General features: G+C 42.0%; 1 protein-coding gene across 3 annotated transcripts in view; it reads right to left on the minus strand.

Moving 5' to 3' along the window:
- STIM1 (stromal interaction molecule 1) overlaps positions 1–23,333 on the minus strand; it is a 200,748-nt gene that overhangs the window by 71,696 nt on the left and 105,719 nt on the right. For all 3 annotated transcript variants that reach the window (XM_043905812.1, XM_043905813.1, XM_043905814.1), the window contains exon 2: positions 10,171–10,301. In XM_043905812.1, coding sequence (XP_043761747.1) covers positions 10,171–10,301 — 131 coding nt within the window. The remainder of the gene's footprint in view (positions 1–10,170; positions 10,302–23,333) is intronic.

The following is a 23,333-nucleotide window of genomic DNA, read 5'->3' on the forward strand; positions in this document are numbered from 1 at the left end:
CCTTAGCTTCTCTAAAACAACTACCAAAAAAGAGAAATGAAGGGATGGAGGGAGGGAGGAAGAGGGAAAGGAATTCTCCCAAAGGCTCTTCAGTTTGGTGTCCTCAAAGCCATCTACACCTGCCTAGAAACAGAGGCAACTTAGCTGTCAGCTAGCTAACCAGGGATCTCTGCTTCCGGAAACCATGGTAATTCGGACTTGGAAGCACCTCTGCATATCTGTCAAAGGAAGGAGTGAGAGAAATAAAGATAGAAGTCAACAGGGTTTTCAATGTGTTTTTTTATAGAGCCCTAGGGATTCTTATGGGTTGGGCCACAGAAAGGCAAGTAGGAGGTGACCACTACCTCAACCAATGTAGTGACACTTTTATTTTTTTAAATCTTCACTGAGTTATAATTCACTACCAACTTAGTATACAACTCAAGTGTTTTTAGCAAAATCACAGAGGTGTACAATCACAAGTCTGAAATACTTTCATCAGCCTGAGGCAGATCTGAGATGCAATAATCCCAAAAAATGGATAACTATGAGCTACTTCAGTCTCAGTTTCCTTACCAGTTGTATGGAAAAGTTACTATCTACCCCACAGCAGAGGTTTCTTGTAAAGATGATGTGAGCGAAGTAGCCAGCACCATCACAGGCGTGTAGGAGTGGAAAACGAAGTAGTAACACAAGTGCTGGCAACTAAACCACAGGCTGGGGACTCTCTATACACGAGGTCATTTCATCTTTGCCATAATCTTTCAAGGTAAGGATTACTATCCCTATTTGACAGCTAGGAAATGTAAGCTTACAGAGAACTTCCCAAGGTCATACAACTATTAATCAGTGAAAGTACACCTGAAACCCTAATTTTTCTTGCTCCAATGCCTGTGCATTTCTTTGCTCAGTCACACAGCCTTTCAGCAGTCTCAGGGTCTTCCTTTCTTAAACAATACCCCTCTTGTATGTTTTTCTCTAAGTGTTTCCTAATGTTTTAACTATAGTGATTTTACCTCCATTCAGATTCTGTATGCGACTCACAGAACAGGGCAGAGGGGCAAGGAAGGGGTCACAAACACGTCTGGAGCCCAGACCCTAGCAACTCCTAGACACAGCCCACCATTGACTTAGCTGCTATCCTGGCCAGGAACTCACAAGTCAGAAGCACCCTGTCCCCCATATCATTGACCAGCTAACTCTATACTCTCACTCTGCCCCAGAGAAACAATTTAAGGAGCACACAGCAATAAGATAGGATCTTTGCTTTCAAATTAAAAAGCACATAACTCATCACCTTTGTGTGTAACGCCCTGCGACAAGCACTGTGGGAGAAGCAGTGATGGATGAGACCCGGTTCCTGTTATTGGAGGCACTCACAAGCTGGTAGGACAGACTGATGAACCCAACTAATTACAATATGGAGCAGAGCAATATGCCAGATGAGGGCTTCACACCCAGTACTCTGGAGCATGGGAGAGGAAGGATTACTTCCCAATGTAGGGGAACAAATAGGATTTCTTGGAGGAAACATTTAATCTAGGGTCTGGTGTTCTCAACTGGGAGAAATTCTATCCCCCAGGGCAACTGACATGTGCTCAGCTGCTCAGTGGTGTCCGCACAGACTGCAGCCCACCAGGCTTCTCTGCCCATGGAAAATTTCCAGGCAAGAATACTGGAGCAGGTTGCCATTTCCTCCTCCAGGGGCTCTTTCCAACCCAGAGACTGAACCCTCGTCTCTCTCGTCTCCTGCACTGGCAGGCAGATTCTTTATCACTGTACCACCTGAGAAGCCAACTGACAACTGGTGATAAAAAAAAGTTTTGGGTTATCACAATTTGGTGGGGTTGGGAACATGGTGGCTGCTATTAGCGGCCAGTGCGTAGGGATGGTGCTAAATAACCTACAATATGGCCCAAAATGTCAATAATGCTTGCAGCTGAAAAATCCTGATCTAGGCCTTGGTGGACAAGTAGAATTCTCACAGGCAAAACTGGGAGGCAGAGTGATGCCCAGATGAGGATTTATCTGGAGCAAAGGCATAGCGATACTAGGAGCATGTCTGAGATGGCTGCAGCAATAGAGTAAGAAAGAGCAGGGTAACAAGGACTAGTCAGGTGAGCTAAAGTCAGACTGCAGGCACTGATAGGCAGGTCAGAACATAGTAAGTGAAGGTAGGCCACTCTCTTATCATTTCATCATCTCTATACAGAGTTAATAAAACCTAGCTCTTAGAGTGGTTGAGAAGTAAATGGAACTGTATGTGTACTCAGCCGGCAGAGGACTCGGTACATTCTATAAGCGCTCCTTTTCCACCACACTCCCTTCAAAAGGTAGACTAAGGTTCAGAGCTGTGCTCTAGGAATTCCAGTAGTAGTGCAAAAAGGCAAACTTTTAGGCAATAATACAATCAAAATCATCAGGGTACAAAGCAAGTCAGTCTAATAAAGTGCTAAATGAGCGATGGAGACTGCACTGCAGGAGTTAATACTGAGATGAGAGAGATCAGAGGGGTGAGAAAGTCAGGGAAGGTTCACGAAAAGTGAGCTAGGGGCATTCCAGAGGACATCTAAGACTGATACAGACAGAACCAGGAAGGGATATGAGAACTTAATTTCCAGAAAGGAGAACTATCTGAGCAAAGAAAGGCACCTGGAATAAACACGGAATGACTATGACCCAAAGAAAGACTAGTGTCAGATCAGAGTGGTAGGAGATGTGTCTAAGGCTGGGAAATTCCCTGGCGGTCGAGTGGTTAGGACTCGGTGCTTGTGGCCTAGCTTCAATCACTGGTCAGGGAACTAAGATCCTGCAGGTTGGCAGTACAGCCAAAGGAAAAAAAAAAAAGGCTAAGGCCAGATTTGAAGGGATGGAGTGCCAGGCACAGGAAGTTGGATGGAAAAGTAAAAGGAAACTCAAATGTAACTTAGGAAGATCACTGACAACATGGACATGTGCTGGTGGAGGAGAAACTAGAGGCAAGGGAATACTGAGAAGAGTCCACAGCTATCCAGATACAAAGAAATGAGGTCCCAAGCCTGAGGAGTGAATAACAATTATTATTAGTCATGATGATAACTTAGGAGCATAATGCAGCTATTTATCTTCATCCAAATTAGCACATGCTGGCCACAGCACTGGCTCTGTGCGAGAAGCACACAGGGCCCTATGGACCACTGCCCCTCCAGTTCATTCCTACTGATCCGCTGGCTATTTGCAAGTGGAACTGCCAGCTGCCCCCTCTTAGGGTTTAGTTTGTCCAGGCCTGGTTCCACCTGGGGCCAGAGTTCATTCTTCCCCAACTCTCACAGCCTCCAAGGACCTAGCATGCCTCTTGATGGAACAACTTAAAACAGGTAAGAAGCAAGTTAACTTTCATCCTGCTGAAGTCAAGGAGATCTGATGACCCTACCACAATATGGCCTTGTTCAAAATCCTCTAGCCTTCCATATAGGTAGGAGGAAATTACAAGTTCTCACCTAGACCTTTTCAAAAAAATAAAGGCATAGTCAGGAGGCTAAGTGAGCTGACAGAGAAGCTGTGGCCCCTGAAAACATGTGTCCCTGCTCTATCACTCCCCTTGGATGAACTACCTCCTGCAGCAGCCTGGCTCTTGGCACGTCAGCCAAGCTGCTGGGGGTGGCTCCCAGAGCTGAATGCACTGGTGCCCTGGGATGATGAGGGAACTGATTTGGAATTCTTTAGATACAGGCTAGCCCTCACTATCTGTACCATCATGCTGAGGGAGGGATAAAACATGAATTTGGAACCTATCATATGCCAGCCTTTGTGCTTGGTGCTTTGCATACATTAACTTCTTACAACAACCATGTAGAGAGTCGCCCTCCTCAAATATTAATAGCTGAATAACTGAGGCTCAAAGAGGTGAAGTGATTTGCCTATTTGCCACATAGCCAGTAAGAGGCAAAGCCAAATTTTGAACATAGGCCTATCTATATCAAAATGCATGCTCTTTCTGAAGATAACAACAAAAGCTCATGGAGACTCTTCTATGCCAGGCATTGCACTGTTTTATATGCACTATTTCTTTTTTAATCTTTATTTATTTGGCTGTGCCAGGTCTTAGTTACGGCACACAGGATCTTTGATCTTTCTTGCGGCATGAGGGATCTTTGGTTATAGCATGTGGGACCCTTAGTTGCAGCATGTGGGACCTAGTTCCCTGACCAGCGATCAAACCTGGGCCCCCTGCATTGGGAGTGTGCAGTCTTAGCCACTGGATCACCAGGGAAGTCCCAATGTGCATTATTTCATTTAATCTTCCCAATAACTCATGAGGTGCCTAACATTATCACTCCCACTTCTAATGAGGAAACTGATGCTTAAAGAGATAAGTAACTTCTCAAAGTTTCCACAGCTGGTAAAGGGAGAGCCAGGTTTAAACCTAAGTCTGTGTGACTCTGCAGCACAAGCTCTTAACTCTATGCTATATTCTACAGCAGACACAACACGCACTAATGGAAGCTTAAGAATATTTTGCAACTTCCCAGTTCAGTTCAGTTCAGTCACTCAGTCATGTCAAACTCTTTGAGACCCCACGGACTGCAGCACGGCAGGCTTCCCTGTCCTTCACCAACTCCGAGAGCTTGCTCAAACTCACACTCATCAAGTCGGCAATGCCATCCAACCATCTCATTCTCTGTCATCCCCTTCTCCCGCCTTCAATCTTTACCAGCATCAACGTCTTTGCCAATGAGTCAGTTCTTCGAATCAGGTGGCCAAAGTATTGGAGCTTCAGTTTCATTATCAGTCCTCCCAATGAATATTCAGGACTGATTTCCTTTAGGATTGACTGGCTTGATCTCCCTGCAGTCCAAGGGATTCTCAAGAGTCTTCTCCAACACCACAGTTCAAAAGCATCAATTCTTTGGCGCTCAGCTTTCTTTATGGTCCAACTTGCACATCCATACATGACTACTGGAACAAATCATAGCTTTGACTATATGGACTTTTGTCAGCAAACCAATGTTTCTGCTTTTTAATATGCTGTCAAGGTTGGTCATAGTTTTTCTTCTAAGGAGCAATAGTCTTTTAATTTCATGACTGCAGTCATCATCTGCAGTGATTTTGGAGCCCAAGAAAAGAAAGTCTCTCACTGTTTCCATTGTTTTCCCATCTATTTGCCATGAAGTGATGGGACCAGATGCCATGATCTTACTTTTTTGAATGCTGAGTTTTAAACCAGCTTTTTCCCTCTTCCCTTTCTCTTTCATCAAGAGACTCTTATTTCCTCTTCGCTTTCTGCCATAAGGGTGGTATCATCAGCGTATCTGAGGTTATTGATGTTTCTCCTGGAAATCTTGATTTCAGCTTGTATTTCATCCAGCCTGGCATTTCACATGATGTACTCTGCATATAAGTTAAATAAGCAGAGTGACAGTATACAGCCTTGATGTACTCCTTTCCCAATTTGGAACCAGTCTGTTGTTCCATGTCTGGTTCTAACTGTTTCTTCTTGAACTGCATACAGGTTTCTCAGGAGGCAGGTAAGGTGGTCTGGTATTCCCATCCAGTTTGTCGTGATCCACACAGTCAAAGGCTTTAGCATAGTCAATGAAGCAGAAGTACATGTGTTTCTGGAATTCTCTTGCTTTTTCTATGATCCAACAGATGTTGGCAATTTGCTCTCTGGTTCCTCTGCCTTTTCGAAATCCAGCTTGAACATCTGGAATTTCTCGGTTCATGTACTGCTGAAGCCTAGTTTGGAGAATTTTCAGCATTACTTTGCTCGTGTGTGAGATGAGTGCAATTGTGCAGTAGTTTGAACATTCTTTGGCATTGTCTTTCTTTGGGATTGGAATGAAAACTGACCTTTTCCAGTCCTGTGGCATTACAGCTTTCCAAGCTCATACTAACCTATTCATCTTCATCACCCAAAATGTGTGATCACACCCTTGTGTAAGACTCTCATCTCAGTCTAACAGCATGCTCGCTACAGTGATATTAGTCAGTCATTCCACACATGAACATTAAAATACAAGTGTCAGATGTAGGTAGCTTTCCTGGAAATATAGAGGAAACAGAAAAGCAGCAATAATTAGCATTCACTGAGCTTGAATTGTGTGTCATTGCTAAGCTAGAAACACTTTTCTTAATTAATGTATGATTAAATTAACTGTAGTGGAGGGGGGCAGAATATCTTCTTATGAGTTTTAGTACATATGTAAATTCTTATAACTGCCCCACAACCCAGACACAGGACAGTTCTATTATCAAAAAAATTCCTTCATGCTGTCCCTTCATAATCAAACCCACCCCATATCCCTTATCCCAGGTAACCACTGATCTGGTCTCCATTTCTATAGTTTCTCAGAAAGTCATTAGATGTTATCATATATTAACAGTATGTAACTATTTGAGATGGCTTCCTTCTCTCAGCATAACGCCTTTGAGATTCCTCTGTGCTGTGTGCATCAGCAGTTCACTTCTGCTATTGCTAAGTAGTTTTCCAAAGTTTGTTTTCTTCATTCACATATTGATGGACATCTGATTTGTGTCCAATTTTTGGTGATAATGAGTAAAGCTGCTAAAACATTTATGTACAGGTTTTAGTACAAATATAAATTTTCATTTATCTATAGGGTAAATATCTAGAAGTAGAAATGCTGAGACATGTATTAAATTATGTTGTTCAGCTCTATAAAAATCTCTGTTAAGAGTTCAAGTGACTCTTCCTCGTCACATGGTACTTGGTGTTGACCACTTTTTAATTTTAGCCATCCAAATAGGTGTGTAGTGATATCTCATTGTGGTTTTAATTTGTACTTTCCTTAGTGGCTAACAATACTGAGTATTTTTTCATATGTTTGTCTATCATCCATATGACAATAAGAATTGTTTAATGGCTGAACAAATGTCCTTTATTTTCTATGTAGGCGCCACAGAAGAAAATAAAACTGCCCCTCAAACTGTCTGGTCCATTCAAGGGGCCAGTGTTTTTAGGAAGGCTCTTGTCTACACACCTCAGACTGTCAGGACAGGCTGAAACGCCATACCATGGTTGCAAATCCTTTGCCCAAAGGCAGTGTCTCCACCAGAGGTCTCAGTAGAACACAGGTCATGAATTCCCACCCTGCCAGGCTGTAAGAACTGTCAGCTTTACAAGGAGGACACCAGTGTCAATAGTGCCATCTTGCTCATCTGAAGGGCCCTCAATCCTTGGCTGCCTAGGATAAAAGCAAGCAAGGATGGCACTTGAGAAGCCAAACTGGCTTCCTCCACACAAATGACTACATATTTTCTGTAAAATGGTGGCTGAATCTCAGTGTACTATAAGTCTAATTTCATAGCTCATAGCAGAGATAGAACAATTAGAAACGAGAATGAATCCAAGAAGAGACAGGAAACTATAAAAACAAATCACAACAATGCATATGGGAATGCAGGCACTACGGTAACAGTGCAAGAGGCTGTGCAGACCTGCTCCAAATGATCCAAAGAAAGTTAAGACTGTTCACAATAGTCTGTAAGGAGGAAACCTGACCTCAAGAATGGCTACAATTTTTAAATATCTAGAAATAAGGTTATAGTTCAGTTATCTGAAAAACTTACTGATATGAGGCTGAATAGATGAAGCTTGAATATAGTATCCTTGCAGACTGCTACTAAGCTACTTGGGTAACCAGCAGTTCTGTTAAATGGGTCATAAAAATCTCAGGTCCTTGATCGCCAACACAACCAGGGTTTCCCCTCTGCTGTCTCGGAGTCCATAATCCAATGTTCCAAGCTCTGAGCTGTCCACCCAATGGGTCTAGTTAGATCCTGAACTCCATATATGTTGAGACTGTCTTAAACACATAGACTTTGCTACCACAACTATCTGTTTCAAAAAGAAAGGAGCTTGTAACTGATCATGAGAAACCCAGACTGGCAGGCCCCTCTGCCCACCAGAGGCCTGAGACTGCAGGGAGAGCAGATGAAGAAGCCCAGGAAGGCAGAAGCTCCGCTGAAAAAGAACAGCTCGCCACTGGCACAGGGAAGAGCAGGGTGACAGCTTTTGTGTTATTTTAGAACAGTTTGTGCTGATGAGCTTTTTGTTGTGGTACATTCCTCTAAAAAGAACATTTTCTTCCTCCCTTCATTGACAAAGTAATTCAGCAGAAAGTGAAAAAAGAAAGAGGAGCAGATGACAAAGATATCCAGGAATTTGTGGATCTTGGAACACATCACCTTCTTGACTGTGGTGCCAGTCGGGTGGCCAGGTCCTCGGAGAGACATCAGGAAACCTCTCGGCCTCTCTCACCACCAGGAACATGGCACTATTCCCAGCACAGACAGATAAAACTTGGGTCCTTTGAAAGCCAGTGACACTTCTAGATGTGACCAAAAGCTCAGATACCTTCATCATGGCTGTTGTCCTTAAAAACCTACAGCTGCCAGATTGTGTACGTATCTCTGCCTGGTTGCCTGGGCCCCCTTTCCTTTTCAAGTTTGGTCCTGTGCTTTTCCACCACAGTCACTCTGTCCGACCAAACCTACCAACCGTGCTTCTTCCTGCCTCCACATCTTTGCCCACACTCCTTCCTACTGCTCAGGCTGCCCCCTCCCTTTCCACTCTATCCCAATTCCACGTTTCCTCTAGGAAGTCTATTTTTCTCCTCTCATTAGACATTATCTAGTTCAACCTGATACAAGGATCCCCCCAGTAGACCAGTCAGTGGAGGTTTGTGTTCTACTTGCCAATCTTCAGTGACAGGGAGTTCACTATCTACCTACCAAGGAAGCCTCTACTATGACGAGATAGCACTGTTAGGTGATTCTTTACTCCAGAAGAACATGCCTATATTTTACTTTCCCCACAGTGGTCCTGGTTCTGCCCTCAGAATAAGAGACAATACAGCAATACTTAGCAATACAGCTTTGAAATCAGATCTGTGCCCATACTCAGTGTGTTCCCGAACGAAATGCTTAACCTTTCCAAAGTTCCAGTCCTTGACGATAATACCAACTTCATGAGGCTGTTAACAAAGTTAAGAGAGTAACTATGCAAAGAGCTTAACACTGTGCCTGGCATAGAGTAAGCATTTCACTGCTAACCATTATCATCTTTTAAGCCTGATTCCTCTATTTCTATTTTATTTGAAGATAGGAATTATATTATCTGAATTTTTTCTTTTCCAGGTTAAAGTTTCTTCATTAGATTGTAAGTTATACAAGGACGGATGTATCGCTATGTAATTATATGTATTTACCGTCATATCCCCACATCTAGAACAGTGCCTGGCACATATATAATAGATACTTATAGACACTGAATTTTACTGAATGCTCTCCATTTCATGGTTTCCACACCCCTCATCAGTCATGTCACTCCGCTGTACAGGCTTTCACTGTTTCAAGATGTTTCTGACAACGTGAAATCCAAAACTGAATTCAAACTTTGAAAGTGGACTAACCAGCAGGAAGGAGAGACCAGAATTACCTCCTCCCTCAAGATATACACCACATCACTACTAGAGATTTGGCATAACTTGGCAGCTTCACCAAAGTGCTGGCTCAAGTTGAGCCCGAAAACAACTGAAATTTTTAAATCTTCTCAAACATGATGACTTTGTAGTAGGGGCTCTGTGGAACTGGAGCTGTAGTAATGCCCAAAGGTGAAACAATAACAGGGCTCTTTCATCCAGAGATTCCTCTCACTCTTGCTGTCTGGACCACTCAACTGACTTCTAGCAGTTGCAGCCTGGAATTCAGAATGAGCTTTCTAGGAACCTCTGTCTCTTCTTCACAAACAGAATATAAGTTTCCAAAGGGCAAGATCTGACTGCCTTGCCTTCTCCTCCACATGCCAGCACAGGGTTGAACACAGAGTTAGGAAAGATGGGTGCCCTCCGCCTACAGCAGGAGTACAATAAGGATGCAGGCAAACTGTACAGACCAGCCTCAAGGTTCCCTCTCCCTCTCAAACAGCACAGCTCGGCCAGTGCTGTGCTTCCAGCTGGTAGGCAGATGGGGGCCGGTCCAGACACAGACAGAGAGGTAAGGCCTGCTCTCAGACAGGCCAGCTCCTCGAGGCTGCTCTGCTGAGAATCACCTTCCCTGGTAGGGATGGGACCCTAGAGAACAAGCCAGTAGCAAGAACACCTCTTCCCAGGGAACAGCCTGTCTAGACAGCTTCAGGGACTGTTCGCACAGGAAGAGAAGAAAGCCACAAAGGGTGAGGGAGCTCACCTCATCACTTTCTTCCACATCCACGTCACCATTGGCATCATCATCCATCAGCTTGTGGATGCTTCGGACTGCATCAAAGCTGAGCTTCTCATCCTCACTGTGGCACAGGGGCTTGTCGATCCGGCAAAACTCTGTACAGGAAAAGCAAGAGACAATGTTACTGGGGGCTTCTGCCCAGCTCTATTACCCACCTGTCTCATTGTCCCTAGCTTCTAACACTTGACTCCATTTAATAGCGAGAAGAATATTTCTTATTAACTGTCTTCCCCATTTAGGGACAATGCTTTATTATCCTAATAGTTTCTTGGCAGGGAAGTCAAGCATAGGACTAGGAATACACTGGGATATACACAAAGAACATGAATAAATAACTCAACAAGAGAAAAAAAATACAAGTAAGAGAAAATACAAATAGTCAATGATAAAAAATAATAATAAAATAAAAAATTTAAAAAAATAGTCAATGAACACAGGAAAAGGTCTCATTAGAAATCAAAGAAATACATATGCAAAAGAAACAACAAATAAATGTAAATTAATACAATCTCTCTAGAAATAGGAAAACAGCCCATTTGTCCCAATGCCAGAGTACTACATAGTTTTCCTCTTTGTTCACTTTGTCACTACCCACATACATAATGCCAGTCACAGGCTAACTAGGGAAACCCTTCACATCTTATGCCCTCTCAGACTGTCTACCTATTAGATATCTAAGGTCCTGAGCATACCTGACACAACTACATGGGAGATGTGGAGTGAAGCTTCCTCTGCCCACCACCATACAGTCATACAGCAAGAAAACCACCCAGTCCATTTCATGACACCTAATCCTCTTATGTTTGAGTCTGAGTAAACTCCGGAAGTTGGTGATGGACAGGGGGGCCTGGCATGCTGCGATTCATGCGGTCGCAAAGACAGTCGGACATGACTGCACAACTGAGCTGAACTGAACTAAATCCTCTTATGAACCTGGAAAATGCCTAGCAGAAAGAGCCTGGAATCTAGCTGTAGTTCTACTATGTGGCTCTAAGGAGATCACTTCCCTTCTTCAGGCTTCAAGTTCACTATTTGAAAAAGACATTTAGTTTTTGGCATTTCTTCCAATTCCTAGAGTGTAAAATTCCTCTTTTCTTTTGACCTTGAGCTTGATAACTACTTTCTAGGCAAAATACTCTTCAAATCATCCCCAAAGAAGATAGAAGAAAGATCTTGATTTCCCAAATAGAAGTAGTCACAGAAGAGGAAGCAAGGACAAGGTGAAGAAGCTATGGCTGTGAAGCCTTCTAGAAAGCCCTGATCAGAGACCTGAAATGCTCTCATCCATCTAATCATTTACTTATCCGCTGGTCAGAAACAGAGACAAGATCAGACAGGTCACCTCTCTATCACTTGCTAGTCACTTAAATCCTTTTCAAAATGAGGAGGGTTATAAATATTAAATTTTTTAAGTCTCAGATGTAACTCAATAAAAATGTGTTGAATGTTGAAGCTTACAGATGTTAACAGATGTATCCCAAGTCAAAAGCCACTATAGAGGCACAGCAAGAGCCCAGGCCTACTGACTCCTAGGCCAGCACTTCACCTGCCTGCCTTTACACCAAGGTAACCAGATAGCTTTAAGTTAGTTGTATCTTCTGGAAGCCACAGATGGTAATGCTGGTAAGAACCACACTGAAAAAATGGCTTTAGAAAAGAAAAAAGTAAGATAAATAGTATGCATACAAAAGAAATAATTACCTCCATAGACCCTATGTTCCTCTACCTCTGTCCTGGCAAGCTGGAGTGGGAAATGGAAGGTGGGGTAAAGGTGTGGTGGATACTGAGGGGAAAAGTAGAAAATAGCCCAAAATTAAGGCACTGTTTCTAATTTCTCACCAACAGAGCTCTTAACACAATTGCTTCATTCATGGACTCCTATCCACTACTTATCCCAAACAAACTGCAGTAAGTAATGACTAGTTCAGAGATGAAGCATACAGCACTGAGATTAGCATAACCAACAAAACACTTTCCTTCCCTTATTCCTGTATTTATACTACTCAAAGGCATATATAATTGCCTATAAGAGATTTTTGGATCAGCATATGATATGCCCATTCAAACAATATCTATTGAGTACTGTTTATATGTCAGGGTCTATAATCAGCACAGGGGATGAAGAGATGAAGCAGACCTCATCTTTGCTCTCAAGGAACTCAGTTATGAAAGCAAGGGGCTCTGCCAGGACCAGCTTGGGTGAGCCTCACAGTGTTGCTGTGCATGCTTTTATTATAGCATTATTGACTCATATTTAAATTATATGTGCTCATGCCTGTCTCTTCCATTATACTGTGGGTATGAAATGCCCAAAACATATTTGATTTGAAAAAAAAAAAAAAGTGGGGGAAATAGGCAATTAAAATACCAAGTGCTAAGTGCCATAATAGAAAGAATTGAGGTTATGCTAGGAGTCAACAACTTCTTCTGTAAAAAGCCAGACAGTAAACGATTCAGGATTTATGGGCCATACAGTCTCTATTGCAGCTATGTAACTCTGTCATTGAATACAAAAGCAGCCAAAGACAAAACATGAGTAAGAGAACTCAGCTGTGCTTCAATAAAACTTTATTTACAAAAACAGACAGTGGGCTGGATTTGGCCCTTGCACCATACTTAGCTGACACCATTTCTAGAGCTCCCTAGGTAGTACAACTGAAGCACACTGGATCAACAGATTTTTGACCCAAAACAAACAAATCTAATCTTTTCACTAGCCTGTATCCACACACAGGATTATCTGAAGTAAAGCACTTCTATCGGGCTTTTAAAAATAATGGAAATAGTTTACCAAGCTCTAGGGACTAGGGTCTCCAGGCTAGGCCTGATTGGCCTACAAAAGGTCCAACAAGTTTGGGCTTCAAACATCAGGCTCTAGTTTGTAACCTGATCAGACAGGTGACTTTTGCTTCTGGCATCATTTGGCACAGAGAAAGAGTAAAGGAATTGAGGATAAGGGAATACAAAGTCTTGATGCCCTATACTGCCACAGAATCCTGTCCAGAAAAATCATGTCAGACAAAATTCACAAAAAATCCCTTCAATGGAGCATTGCCTATGTTGTCTCTCTCTCCTTCCTGAGATCTTTACTATCTTTCTTAATACATTCCAACCTGGCATGATTTCACAGACCCATCTGGAAATTACCTTAAAAAACCCACAAATTTAGCAACACATTATTACTACAGTACAAGAGCCCTGCCCTTGGAGTCAGAATACATATGTCAAAATTCTGGCTTCATCAGTTACAACCATATGATATTGGACAAGTTGTTTAACTTTTCCCAGCCTCCAGTATCTCACTGCAAAATAAGGATAATTAATTCTGCTGAATACGGTTTTTGTGAGAATTAGGCAAGATTACAATTGTTAAAGCACTTAGCATAGAGCTTGCATGAAATTGACACTTAATATATTTGTTATCTCCTCCTTTCCTGCCAGAGCAGCAAGTGAACAGTTCCCATCTTTCGCTAACTTCAGCCACTTTCCCTCTATGGACCATAAAGAGTCAAATAAAGGAAGTACAATCCAATCAAATTGCTCAAAAAAATGTTCCTAAGTGAGCTGGCAAGTGAGTGTCTGACAACAGCCTGTCTTCCCCCCAGTATTCACATGTCTATCACTGGTAATGTTTATCACACAGTGTTGTTGTTATTCAGCCGCTCAGTTGTGTCAAACTCTTTGCGACCCCATGCACTGCAGCATGCCAGGCTTCCCTGTCCTTCACCATCTCCCAGAGTTTGCTCAAATTCATGTCCATTGAGTTGGTGATGCCATCCAACCATCTCATCCTCTGTCATCCCCTTCTCCTCCTGCCTTCAATCTTTCCCAGCATCAGGGTCTTTTCCAAGGAGTCGGCTCTTTGCATCAGGTGGCCAAAGTATTGGAGCTTCCGTTTTAGCATCAGTCCTCCCAATGAATATTCAGGACTGATTTCCTTTAGGATTTACTGGTTTGATTGCCTTGCAGTCCAAGGGACTCTCAAGAGTCTTCTCCAACACCACAGTTCAAAAGCATCAATTCTTCGGCACTCAGCTTTCGTTATGGTCCAGCTCTCACATCTATACATGACTACTGGAAAAACCAGAGCTTTGACTATATGGACCTTTGTCAGCAAAGTAATGTCTCTGCTTTTTAATATGCTGTCTAGGTTGGTCAGAGCTTTTCTCCCAAGGAGCAAGCGTCTTTTAATTCCATGGCTACAGTCACCATCCACAGTGATTTTAGAGCCCAAGAAAATAAAGTCTGTCACTGTTTCCATTGTTTCTCCATCTATTTGCCATGAAGTGATGGGACCAGATGCCATGACCTTAGTTTTTTAAATGAGTTTTAAGCCAGCTTTTTCAGTCTCTTCTTTCACATACAGTGTTATAGTTGTTTAATCGATCTTCCCCATAATGGCTTGGGACCACGTACCCAGCAGCAAGAAAAAGCCAGGTTCTTGATAGATGTTCAACAAATGTTTTTTGAATGAATAACTAAATACTAGTTCTACAATCATTTAAGGGATTTTTGGAGGCAGAAAAGAGAATTTGGGGTAGAGAGAAGAGCACAGGACCAAGTTTAACTTTTTTGATCTTAGGACCCCTTTTTACACTTAAAAACTGAAAATCCCCAAACTGATTGATATTTACTACATTAGAAATTAAAACATAAACCCCATATATAATATAGAAGCATGTTTTATGAAAAAAATAATTGTTTTCTGCAAAAAAATTCATGAGGAGAGTGGGACTGTTACACATTTTTATAAATCTCCTTAATGTCTGGCTTGATAGAAACAGCTCTTACAGCCTTATTATATCTATTTCTGCATTCAGTGTGTTGTTTTGCCTTCAAATCATAGATATGCAGTTGGAAAAGCAGGAATATTTTAATAAACTTTCAGATAATTGTGGTCAGTCTTCTCTGATACTTCACCAAAACTTCAACAAGTAGTAGGTTTGTTAAAGGTTACAATGTGAAATCTGAAACTATACAGGTGAACTTTTTGTACTCTGTCACAGTAAAATCCATCTTCTGTCTTGCAGTCTATCTTGCACTTTGAATGGATCTTTTATCCATGAGTGATTCTGAAACAACATATACTAATCATTTGGAAACTAGTGATTCAATGAGTTAAGCAGAGTTTACAAATTTGACACAGTTCATTTATACAATACCAAAATAATCACAATCATCCAACAACAACAAAAAAAAGCTGTAAATCTAGGGAAGCTGTCAAGCTTACTGTGGCAGATACAGGTTTTCCAAAACTTTTATTTTCAATTAAATAATTTTAATCATTGGCATTTTAATCACTGGAATTTTATCATTGGCAACAAATACTACCAGTTGTTCTTAAAGTAGCAGACTTACTTCATTCATTTTCAAGAAAATGTCTGCCAAAAACATAAGTCTCAGTAATTGCGATTTGTCAGTTATTCTTTCAAGTAAAAATAGTGTTCCCTGAAAAAGTAAGGTAGTTTGGCTCAATTGCACAAATGCATTTCCTTGAGATAAACATCAGGCTTTGATATGCAGCATAAGTGCTTAAAGTATACTTCCTGTTTTATCACACAGAATACTACAGAGACAATTCAATAAAATTATAAAATTTTTAATTCTCTATTAAAATCTTAAAAAATCTGACAGTGCATGGAGCAGAGGGATGCAACGGTTACTGGCACAATTTTATGACAGTCTTGATTCCTGTTAATATGCCAGCAGTTTTACTTACTAAGTTCTTCTGCACCAACAGTGCAAATGTACACAGGATGGGAAAAGCAAATAGTATCTTAGTATTATTATTAAAATGGCTTTGACCTTCTGGATCCCCCAAAAGACCTTGGTGGCCCCCAGTGGTCTGCAGACCACACTTTGTGAACCACAGGCAGACAAAATGGCAAAGACCTTTCCCTCACATCCAACGCTCCTCTCCTTTCTCTAGACAGACCTAATCATTTACTGCTCTATGCTCCAAGCACTTTGTACCTAACTCCGTTATATTAATTCTCATGCTCTGAGTTGTTCGCATGCCATAGCCAGAAAAGGGCAAGGACTAAATTTGACTCACTCTATCCCCCAGGGCCCAGTATGGCACTATCCTAATAACCACCTTGTCAAGTATGCAATCAGTAAATGCTGGCTGAATGAATGAACCCATGAATGAATGGATTCAAGCAAACCATATCTTCCCAAAAGACAAGAGAATTCTTGAGTGTAGCCTACCAATCCCACCACCAATATCTAGCATCCACCTAACGCCTCTCCCTCTCCCAGCCACTTTCATTTCTCATCATAAACACTAACTCATTCCCAGAGAATGCATATCTGAAGGCAAGCAAAGCAGAGCCACTGTAGTTGAGCTGGACAGTGGACTGTCTGATGTGAGACACAAGCCCAGAGGGAAAGAAGTGAGAAACAGACATCAAGGAAGAAAGCAGAGAGGAGAAGGACACTGATCAGACTGCTCCTTAGCGCTTGGCTGGAACCTCAGGAGAATCTGGAAATGACTAAATTTTATAAACAGGGGCTTCACCTCTGAAAATAACTTCTCCCCCTTCACTCTCCACCCCTCAGCCAGAACTGGCAGGCTCTGTAGTGACTCTGATGGGATCAGAATCCACACTTACCCTTAGAAAGGGCTCAAAAGAGTGTAAGACTGAAAGCACAAACCCTGAGAAGACGTTCCGATTTGATCAAGACCATGAGGTTGCAGAGATAAAACAGCCTAGAAGCTAGAATGAGGATAGGACTGGGGACCCTCAGACTGGGGACCTACGGGACCCTCTAGACAAAAATGTAAAGGCTGAGAAGGGGAACTGGCAAGAAAGATCCCCCCTGGGATACAGCACATAGCAGGCCCAACCACAGCGGACAGAGGCATCAGATTCCTGGGCTGTGTAAAACCCAGCCTACCTGAGGGATGTTCCCGTCCTTGTTAGAACATCATGCTCCACTGTTCAGTTGTCTCTGACTCTTTGCAACCCCATGGACTGTAGCCCACCAGGCTCCTCTGTCCTTGGAATTTTCTAGGCAAGAATACTGGAGTGGATTGCCATTTCCTCCTCCAGGGGATCTTCCCGACCTGGGGATTGAACCCACATCTCCTGTGTCTCCTGCATTGGCAGGCGGATTCTTTACCACTGAGCCACCTGGCAAGTCCTAATTAGAACATCACATCCTCATATTCAAGAAGAGGCCCAGCTGTTCTCAGCAGGGAGCAGGAATTGAGAAGAGCTTTCCTTCTGGACAAAGCTGGCACTGGTTTCAGCTAACCAAGCAACATTAACCCAAAACGCTTCTGACCATGCTCATTTCTCCTCTGAGAGCAAACACATCAAAAGTAACCTATATAGCACCAAGAGTAAACCCTAGGGTAAACCATGAGCTTTGAGTATTATGATGTGTCAATGTGAGAGACTTTATTTTTTTTTTGGCTCCAAAATCACTGCTAATGGTGACTGCAGCCATGAAATTAAGTGACGCTTGCTCCTTGGCCAACCTAGACAGCATATTAAAGAGCAGAGACATTACTTTGCTGACAAAAGTCCGTCTAGTCAAAGCTATGGTTTTTCCAGTAGTCAAGTATGGATGTGACAGCTGGACTACAAAGAAAGCTGAGCGCCAAAGAATTGATGCTTTTTTTGAACTGTGATGCTAGAGAAGACTCTTGAGAGTTCTTTGGACTGCAAGAAGATCAAACCAGTCAATCCTAAAGGAAATCAGTCCTGAATATTCATTGGAAGAACTGATAATGAAGCTGAAATTCCAATACTTTGGCCACCTGATGAGAACTGATTCCTTAGAAAAGACCCTAATGCTGGGAATGATTGAAGGCAGGAGAAGGGGACGACAGAGGATGAGATGGTTGGATGGTATCACTGACTCTATGGACATGAAAAGCTCCAGGAGTTGGTGATGGACAGGGAGGGCTGGCGTGCTGCAGTCCATGGGGTCGCAAAGAGTTGGACGCGACTGAACTGAACTGAATGTAGCACCTGCTACCACCTCACGTGATACATTTGTTCACCGATCTGCTTATTGTCTGTCTCCCTTCAATAGATGTAAGGTTCACAAGCAGGGACTTTTTTTGTACACTGTAGTATCCTCAGGGACTCATACAGTACCTGGCACATATTAGGTATTCAATATAGATTTGCTGCATGAGTGAACAAAGAAATTTATGAATCTTTGCCTTTCTTAATGTGCAGACTTCTCCTTTCTACCTGACTATTAAACGTTGGAGTTGCAAAGAATTCGGGTTTAGTTCTAGTCTCTCTTCTCATACTGCGCTCTCTTCTAAATAATCTTACCTCTCCTTATAGCTTCAACTACCATTTGAAGAAATTACTAGGTACTGCTGCTGCTACTGCTGCTAAGTCACTTCAGTCGTGTCTGACTCTGTGCGACCCCATCCCTGGGATTCTCCAGGCAAGAACACTGGAGTGGGTGGCCATTTCCTTCTCCAATGCATAAAAGTGAAAAGTGAAAGTGAAGTCGCTCAGTCATGTCCGACTCTTCGAGACCCCATGGACTGCAGCCTACCAGGCTCCTCCGTCCATGGGATTTTCCAGGCAAGAGTACTGGAGTGGGGTGCCATTGCCTTCTCCGTTACTAGGTACTACCAACTCCCAAAAAACAAAATGATGTTTCTGGTTCAAATTTCACTTTTGGCCCACAGAAACCCAGACTCCAACTACCTACTAAACATCTGCACATGGATGTCCAAGAGGCACTTCAACTCACAATGTCTAAACCTCAACTCATTACCTTTCCCCAAAACTTCCTACTTCACCAGTTGTTTGTGCCGGAAACCTTAACATACTCCCTCACTCTGCACATTCACTCTATCACCAAACCCAGTTCAAGATTCCTCAACTATTTAAAACCTCATTCTCCACATAGCATATCACTCTCAGCAGAGATATTCTAAATGCTTAATGAGCAGTCAACAGGAATGCTGGCTATAGGCAGTGCTAGTACATACCAGCGGCACATCTGCACAAGTCCTCTCACTTCCTACAACCCTTCAAACACTTTTCATTATTCTTAAGATTAAGTTCAACTTCCCTACTGTGACCTGCCAGGCCCAGAACAATCTCACCTGCTACCTTTCTGGTCTCATGTCCAGCAACTTCTGCTTCGTGTACCCCTTCTTTGATGGGTCACGTTTCTTTTCTCCTTTCTACACAGCACAGGGATTCTCAGCTCTGGCAGCGTATTAGAATCACTTCAGGAGCTCTTAAACTGCTGACACCAAAGCCCCAGTATCTCTATGGGTGAGACCGAGGTATGGGTTTGGGTGGGGGGGGGGTCTTTTTCTTCTTTAATTGAGAAGTAACACACACAGCGGACTTCCTTCATGGTCTGTTGGTTAAGAATCCATCTTGCAATGTGGAGGACTCATGTTCGATCCCTGGTCCGAGAGGATTCTGCATGCCACAGAGCAGCTAAGTCTGTGTGCCACAATTAGAGAAGCTGTGCACTGCAATGAAAGATCCCACGTACTACAACTAAGACTTGACACAGCCAAATAAATAAATACTTAAAAATAAATAGAAATAACACACATAAAGTAAAGTGCATAAATAAACCTAAGGACCAGACTTCCTGATGGTCCAGTGGTTAAGAATCCACCTGCCAATGCAAGGGACACAACTTCAGTCCCTGTTCCAGGAAGATCCCACGAGCTGCAGGGCACCTGAGTCTATGCACTACTGAGCCAGCGCTCCTGAGCCCATGTTCCACAACAAGAGAGGCCGCCACAATGAGAAGCCTGGGCACTGCAACCAGAGAGCAGCCCCGGCTTGCTTCAACTAGAGAAAGTCCACGCACAGCAACAAAGACCCAACGCATCCACAAATCCATCAATCACTAAATTTTAAAAATATAAGGATCAATTAACATATATATATTATGTGTATATGTGTGTGTGTGTATATATATATATCTATATGTATCCTTTAAACTTCCACCAAAATCAAGATATAGAGCATTCCTAAAACTCTAGGAAGACTCTCTCCCCTTGCCCCTCTCCAATCAGTACTACTACGACCCCACAGTGGTAATCACTATTCTGACTTTCAACATCATAGATAAGTTTTACCTTCTTTTTTTTTTTTGACATTTATTAAAATGGAGCATGTCAGGGTACAGTTGCACACAATAAAATGTCCCAAATTTTAAGTGTAAACCGTTCAATGTGTTTGACAAACATAAGCACTCACGTAACACTACCCTGTTTAACATCTAGAACACTTCCACTGTCACAAAATGCTCATACTCAGTTCCTCAGTGCCAACCTTCATCCTCTGCCCCACACAACCACTGATCTGATTTCTATCGTTAGAAATGAGTTTAGCCTGCTCTGGGCCGCCCTGGTGGCTCAACCAGTAAAGAATCCACCTGCAATGCACGAGACCTGCGTTTGATCCCTGGGTTGGGAAGATCCCCTGGAGAAGGGAACGGCTACCCGCTCCAGTATTCTTGCCTGGAGAATTCCATGGAGCCTGGCTGGCTACAGTCTATGGGGTTGCAAAGAGTTGGACATGACTGAGCAACTTTCACTTGCCTGTTCTAGAACTTCAAATAAATATAATCATAACTCTGTAGTCTTTTGTGTTTGGCTTCTTTTATTCAGTGTGATTTAAGATTCAACCCTGCTATCACATGAATCAGTAGTTCACTCCAATTTATTGCTAAGTAGGATTCCATTGAATGGATGTAAAACTTGTTTATCCATTAACCAATTTCTAGCTGTTACAAATAAAGTGCTATTAATATTAGTGTATAAATCTTTGTGTGGACACTTGTTTTTACTTTTCTTTTTTTTTTTCTTTAATTAATTAATTTATTTATTTTTTTTGTCATACATTGATATGAATCAGCCATAGATTTACATGTATTCCCCATCCGGATCCCCCCTCCCACCTCCCTCTCCACCCGATTCCTCTGGGTCTTCCCAGTGCACCAGGCCCGAGCACTTGTCTCATGCATCCCACCTGGGCTGGGGATCTGTTTCACCATAAATAGTATACATGCTATTCTTTTGAAATATCCCACCCTCACATTCTCCCACAGAGTTCAAAAGTCTGTTCTGTATTTCTGTGTCTCTTTTTCTGTTTTGCATATAGGGTTATCGTTACCATCTTTCTAAATTCCATATATATGCATTAGTATACTGTAATGTTCTTTATCTTTCTGGCTTACTTCACTCTGTATAAGGGGCTCCAGTTTCATCCATCTCACTAGAACTGATTCAAATGAATTCTTTTTAACGGCTGAGTAATATTCCATGGTGTATATGTACCACAGCTTCCTTATCCATTCATCTGCTGATGGGCATCTAGGTTGCTTCCATGTCCTGGCTATTATAAACAGTGCTGCGATGAACATTGGGGTGCACGTGTCTCTTTCAGATCTGGTGTCCTCAGTGTGTATGCCCAGAAGTGGGATTGCTGGGTCATATGGCAGTTCTATTTCCAGTTTTTTAAGAAATCTCCACACTGTTTCCCATAGCAGCTGTACTAGTTTGCATTCCCACCAACAGTGTAAGAGGGTTCCCTTTTCTCCACACCCTCTCCAGCATTTATTGCTTGTAGACTTTTGCATAGCAGCCATCCTGACTGGTGTGTAATGGTACCTCATTGTGGTTTTGATTTGCATTTCTCTAATAATGAGTGATGTTGAGCATCTTTTCATGTGTTTGTTAGCCATCTGTATGTCTTCTTTGGAGAAATGTCTGTTTAGTTCTTTGGCCCATTTTTTGATTGGGTCATTTATTTTTCTGGAATGGAGCTGCAGGAGTTGCTTGTATATTTTTGAGATTAATCCTTTGTCTGTTTCTTCATTTGCTATTATTTTCTCCCAATCTGAGGGCTGTCTTTTCACCTTACTTATAGTTTCCTTTGTAGTGCAAAAGCTTTTAAGTTTCATTAGGTCCCATTTGTTTAGTTTTGCTTTTATTTCCAATATTCTGGGAGGTGGGTTAGCGAGGATCTTGCTGTGATTTATGTCGGAGAGTGTTTTGCCTATGTTCTCCTCTAGGAGTTTTATAGTTTCTGGTCTTATGTTTAGATCTTTAATCCATTTTGAGCTTATTTTTGTGTATGGTGTTAGAAAGTGTTCTAGTTTCATTCTTTTGCAAGTGGTTGACCAGTTATCCCAGCACCACTTGTTAAAGAGGTTGTCTTTTTTCCATTGTATATCCTTGCCTCCTTTGTCAAAGATAAGGTGTCCATAGGTCCGTGGATTTATCTCTGGGCTTTCTATTCTGTTCCATTGATCTATATTTCTGTCTTTGTGCCAGTACCATACTGTCTTGATGACTGTGGCTTTGTAGTAGAGTCTGAAGTCAGGCAGGTTGATTCCTCCAGTTCCATTCTTCTTTCTCAAGATTACTTTGGCTATTCGAGGTTTTTTGTATTTCCATACAAATTGTGAAATTCTTTGGTCTAGTTCTGTGAAAAATACCGCTGGTAACTTGATAGGGATTGCATTGAATCTATAGATTGCTTTAGGTAGAATAGCCATTTTGACAATATTGATTCTTCCAATCCATGAACACGGTATGTTTCTCCATCTGTTTGTGTCCTCTTTGATTTCTTTCATCAGTGTTTTATAGTTTTCTATGTATAGGTCTTTTGTTTCTTTAGGTAGATATACTCCTAAGTATTTTATTCTTTTTGTTGCAATGGTAAATGGTATTGTTTCCTTAATTTCTCTTTGTTTTTTCATTGTTAGTATATAGGGATGCAAGGGATTTCTGTGTGTTAATTTTATATCCTGCAACTTTACTATATTCATTGATTAGCTCTAGTAATTTTCTGGTAGAGTCTTTAGGGTTTTCTATGTAGAGGATCATGTCATCTGCAAACAGTGAGAGTTTCACTTCTTCTTTTCCTATCTGGATTCCTTTTACTTCTTTTTCTGCTCTGATTGCTGTGGCCAAAACTTCCAACACTATGTTGAATAGTAGTGGTGAGAGTGGGCACCCTTGTCTTGTTCCTGATTTCAGGGGAAATGCTTTCAATTTTTCACCATTGAGGGTGATGCTTGCTGTGGGTTTGTCATATATAGCTTTTATTATGTTGAGGTATGTTCCTTCTATTCCTGCTTTTTGGAGAGTTTTAATCATAAATGAG

This window comes from Cervus elaphus, chromosome 1, assembly GCF_910594005.1.
Source record: "Cervus elaphus chromosome 1, mCerEla1.1, whole genome shotgun sequence".
In the NCBI taxonomy this organism is placed as follows: domain Eukaryota; kingdom Metazoa; phylum Chordata; class Mammalia; order Artiodactyla; family Cervidae; genus Cervus; species Cervus elaphus.